This window comes from Panthera pardus, unplaced genomic scaffold (genome assembly GCF_024362965.1).
Source record: "Panthera pardus isolate Hobbes unplaced genomic scaffold, ASM2436296v1 HiC_scaffold_17, whole genome shotgun sequence".
NCBI lineage: Eukaryota > Metazoa > Chordata > Mammalia > Carnivora > Felidae > Panthera > Panthera pardus.
Genome location: NW_026526732.1, coordinates 150,991,708 through 151,014,231, shown reverse-complemented (window position 1 = coordinate 151,014,231; position 22,524 = coordinate 150,991,708). Strand labels below are relative to the sequence as shown.

General features: G+C 43.2%; 2 protein-coding genes across 4 annotated transcripts; both read left to right on the top strand.

The window, feature by feature from the left end:
* The first annotated feature begins 180 nt into the window (after positions 1 to 180).
* TRIM39 (tripartite motif containing 39) lies at positions 181 to 13,546 on the top strand. 3 transcript variants are annotated; one of them, XM_053905296.1, is made up of 8 exons: positions 181 to 275; positions 2,289 to 2,748; positions 3,928 to 4,023; positions 8,670 to 8,900; positions 10,084 to 10,106; positions 10,693 to 10,808; positions 11,525 to 11,709; positions 12,008 to 13,546. In XM_053905296.1, exons 2-8 carry the CDS (start codon positions 2,296 to 2,298, stop codon positions 12,077 to 12,079), a joined length of 1,176 nt encoding a protein of 391 aa, XP_053761271.1. In that variant the 5' UTR covers positions 181 to 275; positions 2,289 to 2,295; the 3' UTR covers positions 12,080 to 13,546. The 3 variants fall into 3 exon arrangements, with proteins under 3 accessions (XP_053761271.1, XP_019275481.1, XP_019275480.1); XM_019419936.2 differs by having other exon boundaries at positions 11,525 to 13,546; XM_019419935.2 differs by lacking the exon at positions 181 to 275 and adding an exon at positions 344 to 978 and having other exon boundaries at positions 11,525 to 13,546.
* Positions 13,547 to 13,666: 120 nt separating this feature from the next.
* RPP21 (ribonuclease P/MRP subunit p21) lies at positions 13,667 to 16,342 on the top strand. Its single transcript, XM_019419938.2, has 5 exons — positions 13,667 to 14,763; positions 14,836 to 14,936; positions 15,033 to 15,115; positions 15,927 to 16,052; positions 16,199 to 16,342. The coding sequence occupies exons 1-5, from the start codon at positions 14,707 to 14,709 to the stop codon at positions 16,294 to 16,296; spliced, it is 465 nt and encodes a 154-aa protein (XP_019275483.2). The 5' UTR covers positions 13,667 to 14,706; the 3' UTR covers positions 16,297 to 16,342.
* Positions 16,343 to 22,524: the final 6,182 nt, after the last annotated feature.

Here is a 22,524-nt window from a genome sequence, read left to right as displayed (position 1 = left end):
GCCACCTGCCCCTCCGGGTCCCTTCTCGCTCTTGATTCCTCCCGCTGTTTCTCACCTCTGACCCCCTCCTTCTCCTTCTCCGCAGGCACTGCTAGGCCTTGCGGCGGCCGCCAGCCGACACCAAGGCTTCCACTGACACGAGCCTCTCGGCGCGGCTTCCGCTTCCGGCGAGTATTGTGTGTCGCGCTGCGGGGCGGGGGCGGGGGGAGGAGGAAGGAGGGAGGCAGCGCTCCGGCGGCTCCGCGCCCCGCACTCCCGGACCTGAAGCCGGGAAGGTAGGTGCTGTCCCGCTGCCGCGCCCGGGCCCTGGGGCCTGCCCCCGCCGGCCGGCTCGGCACGCCGCGTCCCAGCGCCCCGCGACTGCGTCACCGGCCCCCCGCACGTAACCACAGCTGCCTCCGCCCGCCTCGGGCCCGGGCGGACGTTTTGCCGCCCCGGCGACGTCAGCGCGTCCGGCGTTGCTTGGCTACCCCGCCGTTCCCCCGTCCCGCTGCCGCTCGCCTCCCCGGGTGAAACTCTGACGCCGTCACCGCGGGCCTCGGCTGCGTCATAGCGGCGGGCATCCCACCTTCACGTCACACCTTCTCCTCACCTGGACACGCATTCCTCCCTCCCTGTCAACCACGACGTTTCCTCTCCCCTTCTCCAATCCCCCTACGCCAGATCTGGCGAGAGAAGATGGAGACGAGGGTGGGCATGAGTTGTGGACGACGTTCAGGAGAGGGTCGCAAGGTGGGACCCCCGGACAGTGGTAGAAACAAAATGAGGACGTTCCTCAAGTTTGCCCTTCTACTGAGACACAAGGAATAGAGGGAAAGAAATTACCAACCTGGAGGCACCCGAGGCCTCACTATGGCTGTAACTCCAAGTCCTCTCTATGCATCCCTAACCTTTTCCCCATTTCTCTTTCACACCACTTCTTTGCCAGTCTAGATCCATCCTGGTCCCTAACTCTGCATACAGTTCAACTTACCCCAGGTGAGGAGACCACCTAATTTCTAGAAAAAAGGGACAGGTTCACTAGTTGGATTCTCTTCGGTAAAGAAAAATCATCTAACTCAACTTCTCTCCTAGTTGAGGAAAGAATTCAGGTCCAAATAAGTTATCAGCTCCAACTCCAAATTAAACACTTTTCATGTGTGCCAACAACAATATATACAGTAATCATTGTTAACCCTACTCACCACATGGCCACTTCTTTCTTAGCACTTAGACCTACTAAATTTCCTTTCTTCTGTGGGAAGGGAGGGTGGATAGAGAAATCCATGGTTTCATCGATAAAAGTGGTGATTTTCAAGGAAGGAGTGGGGGACCAGCTTTATAAATCTCTTTGATGTATCTCCAACATTTTGAGCCTTAACTTGAGGGAGACTTTAATTGCCTCTTTCTCTAATTCCCAGCCACTCCAGAACCTACTAGTTGGAGGCACAGTACATCCAAGGTATTAGTTATCAGTAGCTATTTCAAAACTCCAGTCACTGCTGAATATTTAGAATAGACTTGTCAGCCTTCTTTTCAAGAAGTATATACTTTCAAGAAGTATATACTCTTTAGTGTAGTTGCCACGTATTAATCACTTTTCAGCAGTTCTAAATGTCTAAGTGCACTCAAAGAAATGAGATGTTGGGTGAATAATGTCATTCCAAGAAGAAGACACACTTCCCCTAGACTACTCTAATAAAGGGAAGAATAATTTCAAGTTTTCCTGAAAAGAAGAGGTTGTTACCCTTGCCTAATATTCCTTTTATTACCCTTGAAAGAGAGGACAATGGCAGAGAAGCCTATGCTCCAGGGGGCTATTGTAATAAAACTCTTCTGTAACATTAAACTTTAAAATATACTTAAGAAATCTTAATACTTGGACTTTTATGGCATGTTTCACTTTCCCAAGATCCTTTCTCACTATTAGAAAACTATATCTAGTAGGGATACAATGGTCTCCTTTTAAGATACATGTGTACTGAGCCTGGATCAGAAGAAGTGTGCTGGGCTAGAGTTGAAAGAAGCCTCTAATAAGAGAAAGCAGAGGTAAAAGACAAAAGAGATTGGTGGTTGGGTGTCAGTTTGCTGAACAGGAAAAAAAATTAGATTGATGGTTGGGAGTCACAAGGTTTGGAAATAGAGAAACAAAAGAGAGGTTGTATCTAGTGGAAGAGAAAATGTAAAATACCAAGATGGGGCTAACTGGAGTTAGGATTTATCATGGGAGTAAATGCCAGTCCAGGGACACAAAAAAATTAAACCTCCAACTAATATTTTTCTTTCTCTGCCCCCTTTTCATCCCTAAGTTAAATAATGGCAGAAACAAGTCTGTTAGAGGCTGGAGCCTCTGCAGCCTCCACAGCTGCAGCTCTGGAGAACTTACAGGTGGAGGCGAGTTGCTCTGTCTGCCTGGAGTATCTGAAGGAGCCTGTCATCATTGAGTGTGGGCACAACTTCTGCAAAGCTTGCATCACCCGCTGGTGGGAGGACCTAGAGAGGGACTTCCCTTGTCCTGTCTGTCGAAAAACATCTCGCTACCGCAGTCTCCGGCCTAATCGACAGCTAGGCAGCATGGTGGAAATTGCCAAGCAGCTCCAGGCTGTCAAGCGGAAGATCCGAGATGAGAGCCTCTGCCCCCAGCACCATGAGGCCCTCAGCCTTTTCTGCTATGAGGACCAGGAGGCTGTATGCTTGATATGTGCAATTTCCCACACCCACCGGGCCCACACCGTCGTGCCACTGGATGATGCCACACAGGAGTACAAGGTGGGGAACCACACACATGATGCCAACATGGGGCATGAGGGAGGAGCGCAGAAGATGGGAGACTCCCTGGGTAAAGGATCCTAAGCTCCTAACAGCAAGACCATAACTGGTCTTTACTCTCTAGTCCCCTCAGAGCTACAAACACAGAGGGCACAGAGTACATCTTATCAGTTATCCCCAAGCATGGGGATATGTGTGGTGTTGTAATGTATTATATAAATGAATGAAACCACTTGGAGATTATGAAACTTAGGAAAAACTGAAAAGTAGTCTGGTTTCATTTTTTTTTTTTTACATTTATTTATTTTGGAGAGACAGAGTGAGACAAAGTGAGAGTTGGGGAGAGGCAGAGAGAGAGGGAGACACAGGATCGGAAACAGGCTCTAGGCTCTGAGCTGTCAGCACAGAGCCCGATGCGGGACTCAAACCCACAGACCGTGAGAGCATGACCTGAGCCGAAGTTGGACACTCAACCAACTGAGCCACCCAGGTGCCCCTAGTCTGGTTCATTCTATCCCCCTGCTCAAAATGTTCCTTATTTTCCCATTGGTATTGGGAATAGATAACATCAGTTTACACTGATCCCCACCAGACTAAGATGTTTGCATCTTCCCAGATAATGGATAATGTGGCATCTGATTTAAGTACTGCTGGGACACAGGGTAAATGTTCAAGTAGTAGGAACTAAAGATTTTAATATGTTAGCACTGTATCAAGTATTTTGCTTAATTATGTTAAATAAAATCTTGGAAGCAAGATTTAAAGTAGTCTACAGTGTAAGTAATACGGATTTATTTGCAGGTGGTTAGAGTTGGATGAGAGGACAAGTTTAAAGAAGGCTATCAGAATACAGAAAGTCACTTTGACCATAATAGGCAGTCACTTGAGTAACAAAATGACAGGATTGGGGAAGGACACGGAGTTGGTGACAGCTGGACAACTGTGAGATTCAGTGAGAGGAAAGTTCTTGGTGAGCAAGGAAGATGATGGGGACAGACTGGTTGCAGGAGGAGGGACCAAAAGTTGACACCCCAAATGACAAACAAAGAAAGAAGTGGGATCAAGAGGTGGTGAGATAGACAGGAAGCAAACAAATGGTTTCAAACTAATGGGTTAACCTCTGAATGTAGGATATGCCAGCCACCCCAAAATCCCACCTCTCCCACTTCCCACCCTCAGGAAAAACTGCAGAAGTGCCTGGAGCCCCTGGAGCAGAAATTGCAGGAGATCACCCGCTGCAAGTCCTCTGAGGAGAAGAAGCCTGGAGAGCTCAAGGTAAAGGCAGGTGATTCCATTTGGGCTGCTTTGCAGGCAATTAACCATACATTATTTAATCCGCCAGTTCTGATTCATTGGAAAACTGCTGTTCTCTTAAAAACAATGGTATTTTGTTAGGCTTCTTTGTCATTAAACATTGCATTAAATTATTTGTCATGAATTAAGTATTGTAGAGAAGGATGTAAGAGGTGAAGGAAGGATGGACAGAATATCTTACATCTGACAAGTTGAGGGAGTTCATGCCCATTGGTCTTTTTTCTTGTAAAACAGGAAGAGAGGCAGGGAGAGAGCAGGGATAGGAGTTTCTTAGAGGGATTGAGGAGAGGAGAATTTGGAAGGCTCACTGGGGTGGAAGAAAGAAGCAGCTGACCAAGAGCTCACAAAAATGCCCAGTGACTTTTAGGACTACATTCTCTTAAGTAAGCTCAGGTATGCTAGATGATGTTGGTTCATTCCTAAACTGTTCCCCTGTCTACCCTACATCTGTAGGATCCTATCTGTCCTTCAGGCAGGATAAAAGCCACTTCCTATGTAGCCTTTCCTGACCCTTCAGAAATTGATTTTCTTAATTTTCATATAATTTTACTTCTTTCATGTATTACCATAGTTGTAGCATGATATTTTGGTAACTGTCTTATTTTATTGGACAGTGAACAATTCCTAATAGTAGCAGTAATAACTGTTTATTGAGTCCTGTGTGTTAATTCATTGGGTGTCCATGACATTCCAAATGTACAGGGTTGTGTTAAGTTTTAGTGGGACCTAGATGAGCTGTCAGACAAAGGGAAGGAAGTCCTGAAGGTCATCTTTAGCAAGGGTGAACTTAGATCTCTTGTAAAGTGAGTATTATTACCCCTAGTTATCACAGGAGGAAACAACTTGGATAAGTTCTAGTCCAAGATCACATAGCCAGTATGGGACAAAATCAGGGATATTAGCTCTGCATGAATCTATAAATATGTATTAAGTTTCCAGTATAGGCCAAATTCTGTGTTTGACACTGGGGAACAATGATGAGCAAACACACAGTCCCTGTCCTGCTTAAGCTTACAGTCAAGTAGAGAAAACAGATAATGACATGGCACAAAAAGCACAGTTGCAAATTCATAAGAAGACAACATAGAAATTTGACCTCATTAAAAGCTTCCAGAAGAAATAATTCGCTTTTGGAGTTGAGATTTAGGGATCACCAGAGATTAAACACAACTTTGAAAATAGTAGGAACACTAATTTTTTAACAATGACAACATTTTGACAGAAAGCAAGTATTATTAAGTGTTACTAAGTATTACCTTAGTCCTTTATATATTTGAATAAAACAAGATTTTGAACTTTTAAAATTTTAATTAATTTTGATTGCAAAGGTGAACTTTAAAAAAAAGTTCTTTGTTCTTTTGGAGGGCTCCTGAGAAACTTAAAATATGTGAAAACGAAGCTTATTCCCAGTCATTAACTTTCCTGTTCCTGTTGATCACCTTCTTAAAGGTAAAGGATAAAGAGGGGAATAAAAATTTTTAAAAACCTTTTAAATGCTTGAACAGAACTGTGGTATTTTTAAAAATTCAGTGGTCTCTGAAACTACCACCAACATTCCTTTTGTAACCATTTGAAATCTCCGAAACCTCTCCCTCATCCCTATTTCCAGAATCAGACCCAATGCCCCTTTTAAAAATAAATAATTTGTAATTAACCATGCTGAAGTGGAAATTATAGATAAAATAACTTATCTGCATAATTTTAAAAGAGATTATTATGCCCAAACACACACGCACACACACACACACACACACACAGCATAGAGGAAAGTGATTTATAGTAAAATCTGGTATGTAAATATTTGGGCATTACTATCCTGAAAGACACAACAATGTAGTTTTATCCTTGCATCTCTCTGTGACACCATCAACAATGTAACAAATACAAATTCAGACTCAGGTAATTGCGTAGTCATGTTGACAAGCACCACAAGCAGCTTAGCTCTTAGTGACATAATTTTTCAAAATGATAAGTAACTTTTAATAAAGTTCTAAGAAAAACAAAATACAGTCTTAGTTTTATTCAGCTGTTTCTGAAAAAATCAGGTATATTAAAATTGGGTAAGAATTACTCTGTTTATGTATAAAATGGCATTTAAGTCTAAGCCTATGTTTTTGAATATCCAGCAGAACATAGAAAATGGTGCAGGACTGTGCATGTTGCAGGGTCATCTCACACATTGGAGTGCTAGCTGCCCACCAGAGTACCCCCTATTATGGCAAACAAAAAGATGCCCCTTGTTTCTAAAATATCCCTAGTGGGAAGTAACACCTTCATTAAGAACCACTGCCATACAACTATAGAGTGGGGAAAAAAAAGAGAAGAATGATGGGATTATATAAGAGAGATCCCTTTGGCTTCCTATTAAACATAGTTATTAATCCTAAATTCTACCCATACATCACCTCTCAACATAGACACACATGTAGACACACACACACACACACACACACACACACACACACACACACAGGAAAAAAGGTTGTATTTCAAGGGTTGGTAACCTTAGAAATAAAATCCAGTTATTTTATCAGCATAATTGAGTTTATTCAGGAATAGCAGAGAACTGCAATTCAGGATAAGCAAGTTAAGGCAAAACCATAGGCAAGTCCAGAGAACAAAGGAGAGGACCACTCTTTTATATAGGAAAGGGGGGAATTGGGAAGAAAATCCTTGGAGTAAACTCGGAGTTCAGAGTATAGTGACTTTTTATTGGCTAGGTTGTGACAGTCTATCATTGGCTGGGCTTGTTGACTGCAAAAAGAAAACCTTTCTTCCTCCTGCTGGTGTAGTAAGGTAGTATGGACCTACAAGGTACATCTCTACCTGTTGGGATAAAAATTGACCAGTGGTGGGGCGTGAGTGCTCCCCCTGCTGGCAACCTGACCATTTTAGCCAGGTTTCCTTTTATTAATTTTCACAGAGTAAATGTGTTAAGAATATATTTTGTTCCAGTGTGTACCTGAGAAGGCAGCAGTAGAATGGGAAACAGCAACTCTAGAACTGGAGCTAGCCAGCCTCTGCTGAGAATTAGCTTGAAATCCAGAAACACCAGGCTTGTAAGGCTTTGCAGCCCCTCTCTATTCACCCTCAGCCCTACCTTTCAGTTTCTATCTGCATTTTACTTCCAGAGTCCCAGTCTCTGCTTCTCTCTTGCTTCCCTGTTGGGTTTATTTCTCCCCATCAGCCATATGACACTTGGAGAATATGTCTGAGCAGATCACTTGTTGCAGTGGAGGTAGAGAAGGAAGGATGTGCTTGCTAATAACCCTCAAAAAGTATTATGGCTGGTGTCTTAGTCCCATATTATCAAATTTCAGGAATGTTAAAGGTTTAAGTCTGTGTGGTAGCTGAGAGAAAAACGTCAAATTTCAATATATAATTCACTAACAAATTTCTGGAACCTATTCCTGGGATGGGAACTGTCAGTTGTCTGAAGTGACTTGAAACTATTAACATGTTATTCCCTGAAATCTATATACAGTTGACCCTTGAACAACAAAGTTAGGGGTGCCAACCCCAGTCCAGTCAAAAATCGGCATATAACTTTCAACTCCCCAAAAACTTAATTCTTAAAAGCCTACTGTTGACCAGAAGCATTAGTGATGACATAAAAAGTGATTAATACCTATTTTATATGTTTGTATTGTATACTATATTCTCACAATAAAGTGAGCTAGAGAAAAGAAACTTACTGAGAAAATCGTAAGGAAAAGAAAATACCTTTATGGTACTATACCATATTGAACCAAAAAATTCTGTGTATAAGTGGACTCTCACAGTTCAAACTCATGTTGTTCAACAGTCAACTGTATATATTTGGTAACAACTCATAACTAAAATTTTACTGATTCTGATACTTTTCCAGTTGGTCTCTGGTTTTTAGTGGGTAGATGTCTAGCAATATACAAATGATGATCATCTGGTCTCCAACTTCCCAGTATTTATTATTTTCCTTTTCTTGATAAATTTCATTAGCTATAACTTTAGCATTGGAACTAGCAAAAATATCTTGTATCCATAATAAAATAGATGTCTCTATATTATTGAGTTCTTATATCTTGCATTTTTTTTCACCAAACCATAGAAGTATAGCTTTTTTAGAAGTTAATTTAATAAAGAAAATTAAATATTTTTTCAAATAATTTTTTTAAAGTTTATTTTTATTTGAGAGAAAGACAGAGAGCAAGCAGGGGAGGGACAGAAAGCAGGGGACAGAATCCCAAGCAGGCTCTGTGTTGCCGCCACAGAGCCCTATGTGGGGCTTGAACTCATGAACCATGAGATCATGACCTGAGCTGAAGTCAAGAGTTGGACGCTTAACTGACTGAGCCACTCAGGCACCCCTAAAATTAAAATTTTTTTAAACACTGATTTTTTTTTAATCTCCCCAGTAGTCTTCACTCCCAAGTCACCAGTAGGGGGTGATAATGGGGATGGAGCCATTACTTAGAGAAGGAGATTTCAATGGAGAGAAACATGAGTGTCCTGTTAGACTATTTGCAATGACACTGGAAATCTGTTAATTCATACACATGGTGGGTAGGGAAAGGCTCCCTTATGCCCCACTGGCCCTGTTAAGTATAATGCTTTCCCTATTTTCTTAGAGACTAGTGGAGTGTCGCCGACAACAGATCTTAAAGGAATTTGAAGAGCTTCATAGGCGGCTGGATGAAGAACAGCAGATGTTGCTTTCACGCCTGGAGGAGGAGGAACAGGACATTCTACAGCGCCTCCGAGAAAATGCTGCTCACCTTGGAGACAAGCGCCGGGACCTGGCCCACTTGGCTGCTGAGGTGGAGGGCAAGTGCTTACAGTCGGGCTTCGAGATGCTTAAGGTTCGACCTTTGCCCCTGTATAGCCTCTCAGGTCAAGTGCAGTATAGCTTTGCACAGGCCATTCTGTCAACCTGGGATGCTCACCCTCCTGCTCTGCTTTTCTAATCCAGTTCTTTCTTCCAGACATACTCAAAGGATCTTTTTCTACAGAAAGTCTTCTTCTGATTTCTCCCATCCCCTTCTAATCATTTCTGTGTTCTTATGTCTTGTGAACAATATGTGCTTAATTTGTACCAAAGAAAAAATTCACTCCTTTGAAAGGAGGAAAATCTAGTCTGAATCAGTGAAAAAACTATACATTAAAAATTATGTGAATGCAGTTGCCATTACTTTTAGGTCCTGGAACTTGATTTACCTAGTGCTAAAAAAAACAACAACAAAAAAAATAGAAACCTAGTTTGAAGGACACTTGAAATTATGTATAAATAATATATTAACTTTTGCTATGTAAATAATGACTCTAAAATGTTTGAAATAATTTGTTCTTTTAAGCAGATGAATGGTGTTAGCAAGGTTGTAGGAAACATATCTCTTTTTAGAGATCAGATTACCAGCATTTGAATCAGTGAGGCTTCATTGTACATTTATCTGCATGTTATGTATTACTTGGTACTTATTCTTGTGTCCTTTCATGTATGTGTGTTCTGCCTTCCACATTAAACTGGGAAATCCTTGGGGGGCAAAGATTTGTCTTCTTTGTCTTCTGGACCCCAAGTATTCAAAAATCAGGATTGGCACACAAGTATCAATGTTTATTAACCAGTACCAGATGGGGATAACAACAACAACAGGAAAGTGATTCATTCCAATGCCACCAGTCTGTACTGATCCTCAAGGAGACAGGTGTGTGGTTGGTACTTGGGGGACAGAGTATAGAGCAGACACAATCCCTGTCCCTTGCATTGAGCTCCCAGTGTCCTTGAGGAGCAAGACAAACACACAAGAAACCATTTGGAAATGATATAAATTACCAAGCTTGATGTTATCCAAAAGTTGAAAACAGAGATCAGATTGGGAAAGATGTACTCTGATCCCTCTGGAGCTCTTCCCTTTGCATTTTGACCCTCAGATTGCCCTATTCCTATTTTATAGATCTAGAATTTTGGGGAGGAGGGGGAACCTTTTGCCTTCAGGACCCTTGACTACCAGGACCAATATTGCTTTCTTTTCTCCTTCCCTCTAGGATGTCAAAAGTACCCTGGAAAAGTAAGTGATTCTTGCATCTCTTTGAGTGAGTTAGGTCTTGGCTTAGAAACCAAGGGTACAGTAAGGAGTAGGGGAGAATGATGGGAAAGTCACACAGTGTCTGGATAGGATGTGGGAGAAGGTTCATTGTGTCCATGAAGTCTGTTAGAGAGCAAATCATTGGGAGTAAGAGTACATTACCATTTCCCCGTTGAGCATCAGGACTAACTTGGTAAGGAAGAAACCAAGGTAATGTAGAACCAGATGCTACCTTTGTCCATTGGTGGAAATGTGTCCAAACAAGACAGACAAAGGAAGGGGTTGGGAAAGTGGGGAGGGTGATTACCCATTTGCATGAAATATAGCAATACCCCCAGAAAGTTCTGAGACTCATTCTTAAAATAAGACTCTGTCCAGGGGACCCTATGGCTCTCCATAGATTGGCAAAAGAAAGCAGTAAGTGAGTACTTGTCTTCAGGGAGGAGGGAGAAAATGGGAGGATGGAGAATTTTAGTTTCTCCCTAAATATGACAATATCTGCATACTCACTCAGCTGGAGCTTCCCCTGACCCTGCCCTTTCTTCCCCTATCTCCCTATCCCTCCTAGATGTGAGAAGGTGAAGACCATGGAGGTGACTTCAGTGTCCATAGAGCTGGAAAAGAACTTCAGCAATTTCCCCCGACAGTACTTTGCCCTAAGGAAAATCCTTAAACAGCTAATTGGTGAGTTGTTCCCAAAAATAAACTAGCAGAGGAAATCAGCAGAGAAGAAAGTCTTTAAGTCCCACTTTATCTGGGCTTCAGTCGTACCATCTGTCATTTTGTGCCCATGGCCACACCCACCCCTTTATCTGGCTTTCAATCTCACTGTGAGTGACAGAGCTTAGGTGTCATCTACTCTTAGGCCCACACTTTTCTAAATAGGGACCCATAGAAGTTAAATAATAGGCCTAAACTTGTCCCTTTTTGAGAACGAGAGGGAATGCCATTAATATTTACTCAGAGAAAATAGTCACAAACCAGGACTGTTCCAGGAAACCAGATACATGGTCACCCTATCCCTGGACCATACTGCTGTCTTGCTGTGTATCTTTCTTAACATTTTCTGTCCTTTCTGGCCCTTGGACTGTGACTTGTGCTTCATCACTCAGTGAGATGATGTCACAGGGGGATGAAGAAGGGATAAGGCAGGAGCCTAAACCATCAGCCCTTGCAGAATTGAGATTATTATCTGTTTACTTTAGGGCCAGGGTAAGAAGGGAAGCCGTTGTTCCCTCCTCTCCCTTAGGTGACAGCATGGATTGAGAAAGTTAATCAAACCATGGTGTTCTGGGGACCTTTAAGGAAACAAGTTTGTAAAGGCAGGCTGGGAGAGTGAGGCAGGGGCATTTAGCTATTCCCATCCTCATCTAGCTCCCCACTCTGGCTTCTCCCGCCAGCGGATGTGACCCTGGACCCAGAGACTGCTCACCCTAACCTAGTCCTGTCCGAAGATCGTAAGAGCGTCAAGTTTGTGGAGACAAGACTCCGGGATCTCCCTGACACACCACGGCGATTCACCTTCTATCCTTGTGTCCTGGCTACTGAGGGCTTCACCTCAGGCCGACACTACTGGGAGGTGGAGGTGGGTGATAAGACCCACTGGGCAGTGGGCGTGTGCCGGGACTCCGTAAGCCGAAAGGGCGAGCTGACTCCACTCCCTGAGACTGGCTACTGGCGGGTGCGGCTGTGGAATGGGGACAAATATGCAGCCACCACCACGCCTTTTACCCCTTTGCACATCAAGGTGAAACCCAAACGGGTAGGCATATTCCTAGACTATGAGGCCGGCACACTGTCTTTTTACAATGTCACAGACCGCTCTCATATCTACACCTTTACTGATACTTTTACTGAGAAACTTTGGCCCCTCTTCTATCCAGGCATCCGTGCTGGTCGGAAGAATGCTGCACCACTTACAATCAGGCCCCCAACAGATTGGGAGTGACAGGTAGGGATGTGGGAATAATTGGGGTGAGTCAGGGTCAAGAGCTATGGGCCTTCCTTCCTGTGACCTGCTGGAACGTCTTCGTGTCTGCCTGGTTCCAGTCCTGCACTGTTTAGGAGAAGCACCTTGGTTTCTAGAATGGTTTATATGGAGGAGTATGTAGGACTGGTCTGGGATGAGCACACAGCTGTCTCTCTCCTAACCGTCAGGGTGGGGAATTAGTTCCCAGGGGTTATCTCCCCTGAAGTCCATCAGGTTTTCTATTGCACATGGATAGGTTAGGAAGGAAGGAGAGGCTTTTCCAGAAACAAAAAGTCTGTGAGAGGGTCTGACTTGCTCAAAACCAGAAGAGGAAACAGAAACCCCTGTACGTTCTTTTAAGGGGTTCTTATTTGTTGAGAAAGATCAGAGGGGTCTGTGTACCTCTAGACTAAAATAAAGATGAATGATAGTTGCTCTTGTGGGTCTAGAAGTTAAGGAGTTTTTTTGTTTGTTTGTTTTTTGTTTTTGAGAGCAGAGATTGGGCATCAAGAAGATTAGAAAGGAAGTTGGGAAAGGGGCTAAAGGAACAGATTCCTAACAGGGTTTCTTTGGTCTTCTATTCCCAGAGTAAGTTGCCATTATGAGTAGGATTGGCCAGAGGTAGGAATGTGGGGAGGAGAGGGTGAGAAGAAATGAGAGGAGAACCCAAGTCCCTGCCTCAGCCTTCAGCAAAGCTGGCTTATTGCCTGTCTCCTTAGAGTTGGTTGTCTCCAAGAATCGGTCAGTCACCTTTCTCCTGCAGAGGTGAGGTGCCAGAGACCCTTCAAGACATGTCTACCCTTTCACTGCTTTCCCAAGGGGACCTGGAAAGGACAGTCAAGTATTAGAGGAAAGAGAAAGGTATTTCTATCCAAAGCCCTGGCCTTAAAGAATGTTACTAAGTATCTGCTCCCAAGTTGTCAGCCTTGTTACTTGGCTAAGGTGTCCAAGCCAAAAAGGGAGAAGGAAAATGGAGTCTTCCTCACCCTGAGGACAGGGTAGAAGACAGGGTATGTAGAGTAAAGTGTCACATAGGCAACTTCCTTTAGCCTATGTTCATATGGCCTGGAACTAGTGTTCACAAGAGCCAGTCTCTTGCTTATTTGTTGCCATCCTTCACCTTTTGCCATTTCCCCTATCAGAGAATGTAAATCATTTTAACATTAGGCCAAAATAAACAACTTGTAGGGTACATATGTTGTCAAAAAAGGTTAAAGCGATGCATGCCAAACCAAACTAAAATGATTTGGAATATCTGCTACTTGGGTGATCAGGGATTCACAGAAGATTGGGACAAGAAACTGCAGTTTATTGAGTGTTTCACTTCCTCCTACCACCTCAACAGGACTTTGTCCAGACTCTCCTCTTACCTTTGTGCCTTGACTGTGGTTCTTTGTGGCAAGATGCTTTGGTTGGTAAAACATAACATGGAACAAAGGATCCACTGAAGTGATCTCTGTGTTGTGTGGTAATTTGACAATGGCCTTGTGTTGATATATAAGAATCACTGATGTTAAAAGTGCATGTTCTTGGGGCTATCCTCAGTGATTGATCAAAGTCTGGGGTAGGCCTGGGCCTCTACATTTTAAACATACTCCTCATTTGAGTTTAGGGAACTTTGGGAAATTAGTCCCAGAGGAAGTTTGGGCCATTTCTTCTGAGCTGAAGGGCTGGTTCCCTGCCTGGCCTGATAGGGTTTGAGAAGAGAGAGAGGCCTCATTCTCTCCTTACTTAATTCTGCCCTCTCCCTGTCTCAGGGTTCATTCATGTTATGCCCTTCCACCCCACATTCCTCTACTCTTGACTTCAGGAAATGCTGGTCATTATCTATGAGACAAAGGTAAACACAGGATGTCAAACAGAACAAACAGGAGACTGAGGTCAGAGTAAGGGATGTTAAATATATGCCTTGGGTAGGGGTCTGGGGTAGGGGAGAGTTTCAGAGACAGGAGATGCTGTCAAAATTTCTGTGCTCCAGTACCTAAGACTAGGAGTTAGCTAGGATCACCTACTATGTGTCTAGCACTGCATAACAGGAAGTGTTTTTTGGGTAAGTGGAAAGGAATGGGAATAAGCTGTACTTCCCTCCCTCCACCACCCTCATGATCCTTTCCAATTTCACTCCCACCAGTACCAGTGCTTTTTTTGAATGTATAACTTCTGTTTCTTCAGTCTGTAGATCTTCCAGGCATCTATCTACCTTTGGCTTGTGGAGAGTAGGGAAGAAGTTCTAGCAGGAATACATTGCATATAACCATCTCCCCAGCCTATCTACATAAAGAGACCAGTCTTCTGTCCTGAAAATATTTCCTAGTTTAAGATAATCTCCTGTTCCACTAGCCTTTCCTACCTAGTACAGTTGATTATGGGCTTGAGGAAGACTAGAAGAAAGCCAAAATTCAGAAAGGTGCCCTGGGCTTGGATTGCATGGATGAGTATGGGTTTACAAACAGCTGGGTCTGTGAGGCCACAGGGTGGCGCCAGAGTAAGGATCTCCCTGAGAGAGGCCCAGGAACTACACTTCCCAGGAGGCCTTGTGCAGGCGCCCGAGACGGAGCTATCGGAGGGGCAGGACCTGCGGACGCTCGTTTGTGAGGCGCTAGTGCAGCGTCGATGGCTGGCCCAGTAAAGGACCGAGAGGCCTTCCAGAGGCTAAACTTCCTGTACCAGGCAAGTCCGTCGGGGCGTTTGGGGAGGCGACTGGGTTTGGCCTGCCACCGAGTGATGGTTTCCCTCCCCTAGGCCGCCCACTGTGTCCTTGCGCAGGACCCCAAGAACCAGGCGCTGGCGAGGTTTTACTGCCACACGGAGAGGACCATCGCAAAGCGGCTGGTCTTGCGGCGGTGAGACGCTCCGGGAGCCTGGTGGCGGGCGGGACGTGGGGAAGAATGGGGAGAATGAGCGCAGGCGCTTGGATCACCATCCCCCTCCGCCCACAGGGACCCCTCAGTGAAGAGGACCCTCTGTCGTGGCTGCTCTTCCCTTCTTATCCCTGGTCTCACCTGCACCCAGCGTCAGAGACGTGAGTGCTCCTACTAACGTGGGGTGACTGAGGAGCAGTAGTGGGTTGCGGAGGGGATCCCCTTCCTCGCTTTAGATGGGCGTCTAGCGTGGGATTTGCAGCAGCCGACATTTTCCAGCTTTGGGTTAAATTGTTAACTCCTCTTGGACAAACTAAGATCTGGACAATAGGGAAATGATGTTGCTATAAGAGGTAACCCACCCATACATAATAATAGGTGTTATTTTGCATTGTGGAGGACAGGATTCACATCACTGTTCATTCATTCATTCAACAAATATTGATTTTTCTAAGGTGTATCAAGTATTGTATGAGATACATTATTCTCATTGAAATTATAGTCTGATAGAATAGACTAAGAAACAATTAAAATAGTGTAGAAAAATGCTTTAATTGGGGAGGTAACATTACTTATACCAGTAGTGATGAGGTTCATGATAAGCAAAAGGAGTGAAGAGATGGAAATTCTAGGCATGTGTGAGGACTCTGAGACAAGAGAGCTTGTGGTGCTGTCAAGGAGACCAGAGTTTAGGAGCCTGGAGTTTGAGGTAGGCAAGGTTAAAGCATGAGGCTGGAGAAGGAAACAGGGCAGATCTTAAAGAGACTTCTAAGGACTTTGGACTTTATCTTAAAGGATACAAAAAAATTGATGGACTTTAAGCAGGGGTAAGACATCTCAAATTTGTATTCAAAGTTGGGGAGGGTTGGAATTTGTACCGAAAAACAGTGGAGGCAAAATTGGATGAAGGAGAGCTTTTCTTCTCCTAAATCTGGGCACTCTTTCCCCACCCCACCCCTGCTTAAACCCCAGGATGCAGGGGACAGCGCTGGACAGTACAGACCTGCCTGACATGCCAGCGCAGCCAACGTTTCCTCAATGATCCTGATCATCTGCTCTGGGGAGACCGGCCTGAGGCCCAGCTGGGGAGCCAGGCAGGTGAGAGGTTTGTAGGGGAAAACTGAGGATACTCCAGGAAGATAGGAGTGATGGGGGGCATAGGTCTGATGAGGTTACACAGGTGGATTCTACATTGCTGTGAGAGGTGCCACAGTCTTATAAAACCCAAATTCTCATCTACACAGATCCCAAATCTCCACAACCCCTGCCAAACACAGCCCACCCCATTCTAGCCCACCTCTGTGAGGAGAAAGTGCAGCATGAGAGCTCCAGCCACCAGTGATGGATTCACCTTATCTTCGAAATAAATAAAGTATATTGGTGTCTCACTTTGTGTGATTCTGTGAGTATTTCAGCTCTTCATTCTATTTTCCTCTGTTTCAGTTTGTATTTCTCTGTCACTGGCTAACCTTTCTGTCTTTACCATGTTCATATTCCTACAATTTGGGGAGATCCTGATTTCTATAAACCACTTGCCCACTGAGCAGCTTCCATTTCCAGGATACTGACCCCAGTGCTCCTTCATCCCTGCTTCCTTAGTGTAATGCCACATTTGGAACTCAGGATCCAGGGTTGTTGGCAAGAGCTTGAGCCTTCATAGAATATTTTTTATTTAGGTAGCCCTCACTGTTGACTAAAGGGCTAAACAGACTGCTGATGCCACTGATGTCGTTTTTAGACAAGGAAAAAAAGTTTAGGGGGTCAGAATGGCTTCAGATCCTCCAGGCTCACTCCAAGCTGATCTTTCCCAATCTCTTGGTTTTCTTCTATAAAATTCTAATATGAGAAGTGGTACAAACCTGAACAAGGTCAAAAGTGATAACGAAAGGACAATTGGTGGACAGTACACAACTGTGCCGCATAGATAAACCCTCAGGATTTTCTTGAGAATGAGTAAACAACAAAAATTGTTTTATTTGATGTCCCTAGGGAACTTACTCAAAGACAGAATTTCAGACTGACCTCTTGCTGGGTGCCAGCTAATCAATTTCCCTCAAACATATACAAACAAAATTCACGATTCCCAGAATACAATTTTCTTTCTTCTCTTGCTCTTATAAATCCTGTGTTGTACTTATTTATTGCTGCATAAAAATCACTGCATGATGTGGCTTCAAACAATGATTTTGTGGACTATGCTTTCTGAGAGCCTAACTGGCTAGTTTCTTCTATTCCATATGGCATCAGCTGGAGTGACTCAGCTGCATTTAGCTGCTGTCTGTGGTACCTGGTCTAGAAGAGCCCAGAAGGTTCATATGCATGTCTGCCACCTCCTTGCTTTTCTGTGTGGCCTACTACATAGCTGGTTTTGATGTTCTTACAGCATAGGTCTCTCAAGGAGGTTGGACCTCTTACATGCCCTCTGGCTTCCACCGAAAGCAGTTAAGAGGTCAAGCTCCAAGGTGCAAGAACTTATCAAGCCTCTGTTCTCATCACACTTGCTGATTGATGTCCCCTTGACAAAGCAAGTAACCAAGCCCAGATTCAACAGGGAAGGAGCATGCATACCAGAAGGTTCATTTGTTCCCTGGGGACCACCAGTGTAGCAATCTACCACATCTTTATTTTGCCTTCATCCTTGACTCAGTTTTCCCATTGACTCCGTAGGTCAATAGGTTACTTGCATGAAAAATAGTAAATAGTGTGCAAGTAACTAAATTACATGAAAAGTAGTACATAATGTGCAAGTAACTATATTGCATGAAAGATAGTAAATAGTGTGCAAGTAACTGTTTCTCAGTTACTTTGTAACAGTTTATTTCTGGAGATAGTGTCTACCTGGGTCAACTGCAACAACCAACATAAACATGTAGCCTGAAAGTGCACCTCCTGTAGACCTGGACCCTTTTCATCTTCAGTTCTTGTTCCTTGGCTCCATCCATGAGTCTCATTTCTGATCTTACTCATTCTTGTACACTGGGTGTGATTTTTGGCTAAGTTTGTTTGGAGTGTTTTGTTGATTGCACATGACTGAACATGCCCATAGTGGGATAATGAGGGAACTTTGAGTTTTGATTTCATGGCTGAGTTCATTAAGTGATATCCCTCTTTTGGGGAGACTGTGGAAATCATGTTCCAGTTGGGAAATAGATGAAACCATGTGGAATATGGTTCACTTAGGTGTTTGTGGTTTGTTCATCTGTTTTGTGTTTTCATCAGAATAGATTCCTCTAACTAGAAGTCATATTCATCCTTCCAAAACTGTGTCCTTTTTCATGTTTACTAATTTTTTTTAATTTAAATTCTAGTTGCTTAACACATAGTGTAATATTGGTTTCAGGAGTAGAATTCAATGATTCATTACTTACATACAACACCCAGGGTTCATCATAACAAGTGCCCTCTTTAATACCCATCACACATTTACCCATCCCCAACCCAACTCCCTCCATCAACCATCAGTTCTCTATCATTAAAAGTCTCTATGGGTGACTTGGGTGGCTCAATCAATTAAGTGTCCAACCTCAACCCAGGTCATGATCTCACAGTTTGTGAGTTCAAGCCCTGCATCAGGCTGTGTGCTGACAGTTCAGAGCCTGGAGCCTGCTTCAGATTCTGTGTCTCCCTCTCTCTCTGTCCTTCCCCCACTTGTGCTCAGTCTCTCAAAAATAAACGTTAAAAAAATTTTTTTTACAGAGTTACTAATGGTTTGTGTCCCTCTCTTTTTTATTCCCTTCCCATATGTTTGTCTGTTTTGTTTCTTAAATTCCACATGAATGAAATCAAATGATATCTTTCTCTGACTGACTTATTTCACTTATCATAATACACTGTAGCTCCATCCACATCATTGCAAATGTCAAGATTTCATTTCTTTTGACAGCAGTGTGTGTGTGTATCTCACATCTTTATCCATTGATCAAATGGACATTTGGGCTCTTTTTTGGCTATTGTTGATAATGCTGCTATAAACATCAGGACTCCTTCAACATAAACAACATACATGTACTCCTTCAAATCAGGATTTTTGTATCCTTTTGGTAAATACTGAGTAGTGCAATTGCTGGATTGTAGGGTAGTTCTATTTTTAACTTTTTGGGAAACCTACATACTGTTCTCCAGAGTGGCTGCACCAGTTTGCATTCCCACCAAGAGGGATTCCAAGTGCAAGAGGGTTCCCCTTTCTCTACATCCTCACCAACACCTGTTGTTTCTTGTGTTGTTACTTTTAGCCATTCTGACAGGTGTGATGTGGTATCTCATCGTGGTTTTGATTTGTATTTCTCTAGTGATGAGTGATGTTGAGCATCTTTTCATGTGTCTACTGGCCATATGGATGTCTACTTTGGAAAAATGTCTATTCATGTCTTCTGCCCATTTCTTAACTGGATTGTTTGTTTTTTGGGTGTTCAGTTTAGTAAGTTCTTTATAGATTTTGGATGCTAACCCTTTATGAGATATGTCTTTTGCAAAGATCTTCCATTCTGTAAGTTGCCTTTTAGTTTTGTTGATTGTTTCCTTTGCTGTGCAGCTTTTTATCTTGATGAAGTCCCAATAGTTCATGTTTGCTTTTGTGTCCCTTGCCTCTGGCAATGTGTCAAGTAAGAAGTTGCAATGGCCAAGTTTGAAGAAGTTGCTGCCTGTGTTCTCCTCTAGGATTTTGATGGTTTCCATCTCATGATTAGGTCTTTCATCCATTTTGAATTTATTTTTGTGTATGGTGTAAGAAAGTGGTTCAGTTTCATCTGCATTTTGCAATCCAGTTTTTCCACCACCATTTTGAAGAGACAGTCTTTATGCCATTGGATATTCTTTTCTGCTTAGTTGAATATGAGTCGACCATATAGTTGTGGGTCTATTTCTGGATTTTCTATTCTGTTCCATTGATCCATGTGTCTGTTTTTGACCCATACTGCCTTGATGACTACAGCTTTGTAATATAGTTTGAAGTCTGGAATTATGGTGCTTTCAGCATTGCTTTTCTTTTTCAGGATTGCTTTGGCTATTTGGGGCCTTTTGTGTTTCCATGCAAATTTTAGGATTGTTCTAGCTCTGTGAAGAATGCTGGTGTCATTTTGATAGTGATTGCATTAAATGTGTAGATTGTGGGGCACCTGGGTGGCTCAGTCGGTTGAGCATTGACTTCAGCTCAGGTCATGATCTCGCGGTTCGTGAGTTCAAGCCCTGCGTCAGGCTCTGTGCTGACAGCTCAGAGCTTGGAGCCTGCTTTGTATCCTGTGCCTCCCTCTCTCTCTACCCCTCCCTCGCTTGCTCTGTCTCTCTCTCTCTCTCTCTCTCTCTCTCTTTCAAAAATAAATAGACTCCCAAAAAATTAATTTAAAAAAATGTGTAGATTGCTTTGGGTAGTAGAGACTTTTTTTTTTTTTTTTTTTTTTTTTTACAGACAGGGTTGGGGGGAAGAGACAGAGAGAGAGAGAGAGAGAGAGAGAGAGAGAGAGAGAATCCCAAGCAGGCTCCATGCTGAGCTCATGGGATCCTACGACCCTAGGATCATGACCCAAGCCAAAATCAAGAGTCAGACGCTCAACCAACTGAGCCACCCAGGTACCCCTGGGTATTACAGACATTTTAATAATGTTTGTTCTTCCAGTCCGTGAGCATGGAATGTTTTCCATTTCTTTGTGTCCTCTTCAATTTCCTTCATATGTTTTCTGTACTTTTTAGGGTCCAGATCTTTTACCTCTTTGATTAGGTTTATTCCTAGGTATCTTCTGGTTTTTGGTGCGGTTGTAAAAGGGATCAATTCCTTGATTTCTCTTTCTGCTGCTTCCTTATTGGTGTATAGAAATGCAACCGATTTGTGTACATTGATTTTTTATCCTGCAACTTTGGTGAATTCATGTATTAGTTCTAGCAATTTTTTGGCGGAGTCTTTCAGGTTTTCTACGTAGAGTATCATGTTGTCTGCAAATAGTGAAAGTGTGACTTCTTTCTTGACGATTTGGACCTTTTATTTCTTTTTGGTTTTGGTTTGCTCACAGTTACAGCATTTTATTTCAGCTTTAGTTATTTTATCCCTGCAGTAAGGGATTCTTTTGTGACTTTTATGCTTTTTTCAAACCCAGCTAGTATCCTTATAATTGTTGTTTTATTTTTTTTCATTTTATTTATTTATTTTTGAGAGAGAGCATGCATAAACACAAGTGGAGGAGGGGCAGAGAGGGAAGGAGAGCAGGAGAATCCCAAGCAGGCTTCACACTGACAGTGTAAAGCCCAACACTGGGCTTGAACCCATAAACCTTAAGATTATGACCTGAGCCGAAATTGAATTGGACACTTAACTGACTGAGCCACCCAGGCCCCCTATAATTGTTTTAAATTCTAGTTCAGACATTTTACTTATATCTGTATTGATTAAACCTCTGACCATTCCTTCTTCCTGTTTTTTCTTTTGGGGTGAATTTCTCCATCTTCTCATGTTGTAAATTCAAAAAAGGGTTGGGGGGGGAGGCTGTGTTTTGTGGTTTTGTCTGTTTGTCAAAAGAAGCTAGATCCAAAAATAAATAAATAAACTTCTTTTAAAATAAATAAAAATATAAATTGCTTGTTCTGTATCCTGGGGGTGGTGGGGTTGGGTGGGGGAAGCTAGATCCTATTCACCCTAGAGCTGAAGCTTTGTAGCACTCTGTTGTAGTTAAAGGTATTGTGCTGGTTTGCTGGGAGGTGGGCGGGCTGCACTGATTCTCAGGTGGACTTGCCCTACTGGAGATGCACCTGCAGGGTGTGGGTGGGGGGGGCGGGGGTGGACCCAGAGGCAGGTGTTGGTGTAAGTGGCTCTGGCCCCCGCTTGGGGGTGCTGTTTTGCCCACTGAAGTCAGTTTTTTTTTTCAATATATGAAATTTATTGTCAAATTGGTTTCCATACAACATGCAGTGCTCATCCCAAAAGGTGCCCTCCTCACTACCCATCACCTACCCTCCCCTCCCTCCCACCCCCCATCAACCCTCAGTTTGTTCTCAGTTTTTAAGAGTCTCTTATGCTTTGGCTCTCTCCCACTCTAACCTCTTTTTTTTTTTTCCTCCCCCTCCCCCATGGGTTTCTGTTAAGTTTCTCAGGATCCACATAAGAGTGAAAACATATGGTATCTGTCTTTCTCTGTATGGCTTATTTCACTTAGCATCACACGCTCCAGTTCCATCCACGTTGCTACAAAGGGCCATATTTCATTCTTTCTCATTGCCACGTAGTACTCCATTGTGTATATAAACCACAATTTCTTTATCCATTCATCAGTTGATGGACATTTAGGCTCTTTCCATAATTTGGCTATTGTTGAGAGTGCTGCTATAAACATTGGGGTACAAGTGCCCCTATGCATCAGTACTCCTGTATCCCTTGGGTAAATTCCTAGCAGTGCTATTGCTGGGTCATAGGGTAGGTCTATTTTTAATTTTCTGAGGAACCTCCACACTGTTTTCCAGGGTGGCTGCATCAATTTGCATTCCCACCAACAGTGCAAGAGGGTTCCCATTTCTCCACATCCTCGCCAGCATCTATAGTCTCCTGATTTGTTCATTTTCGGCACTCTGACTGGCGTGAGGTGATATC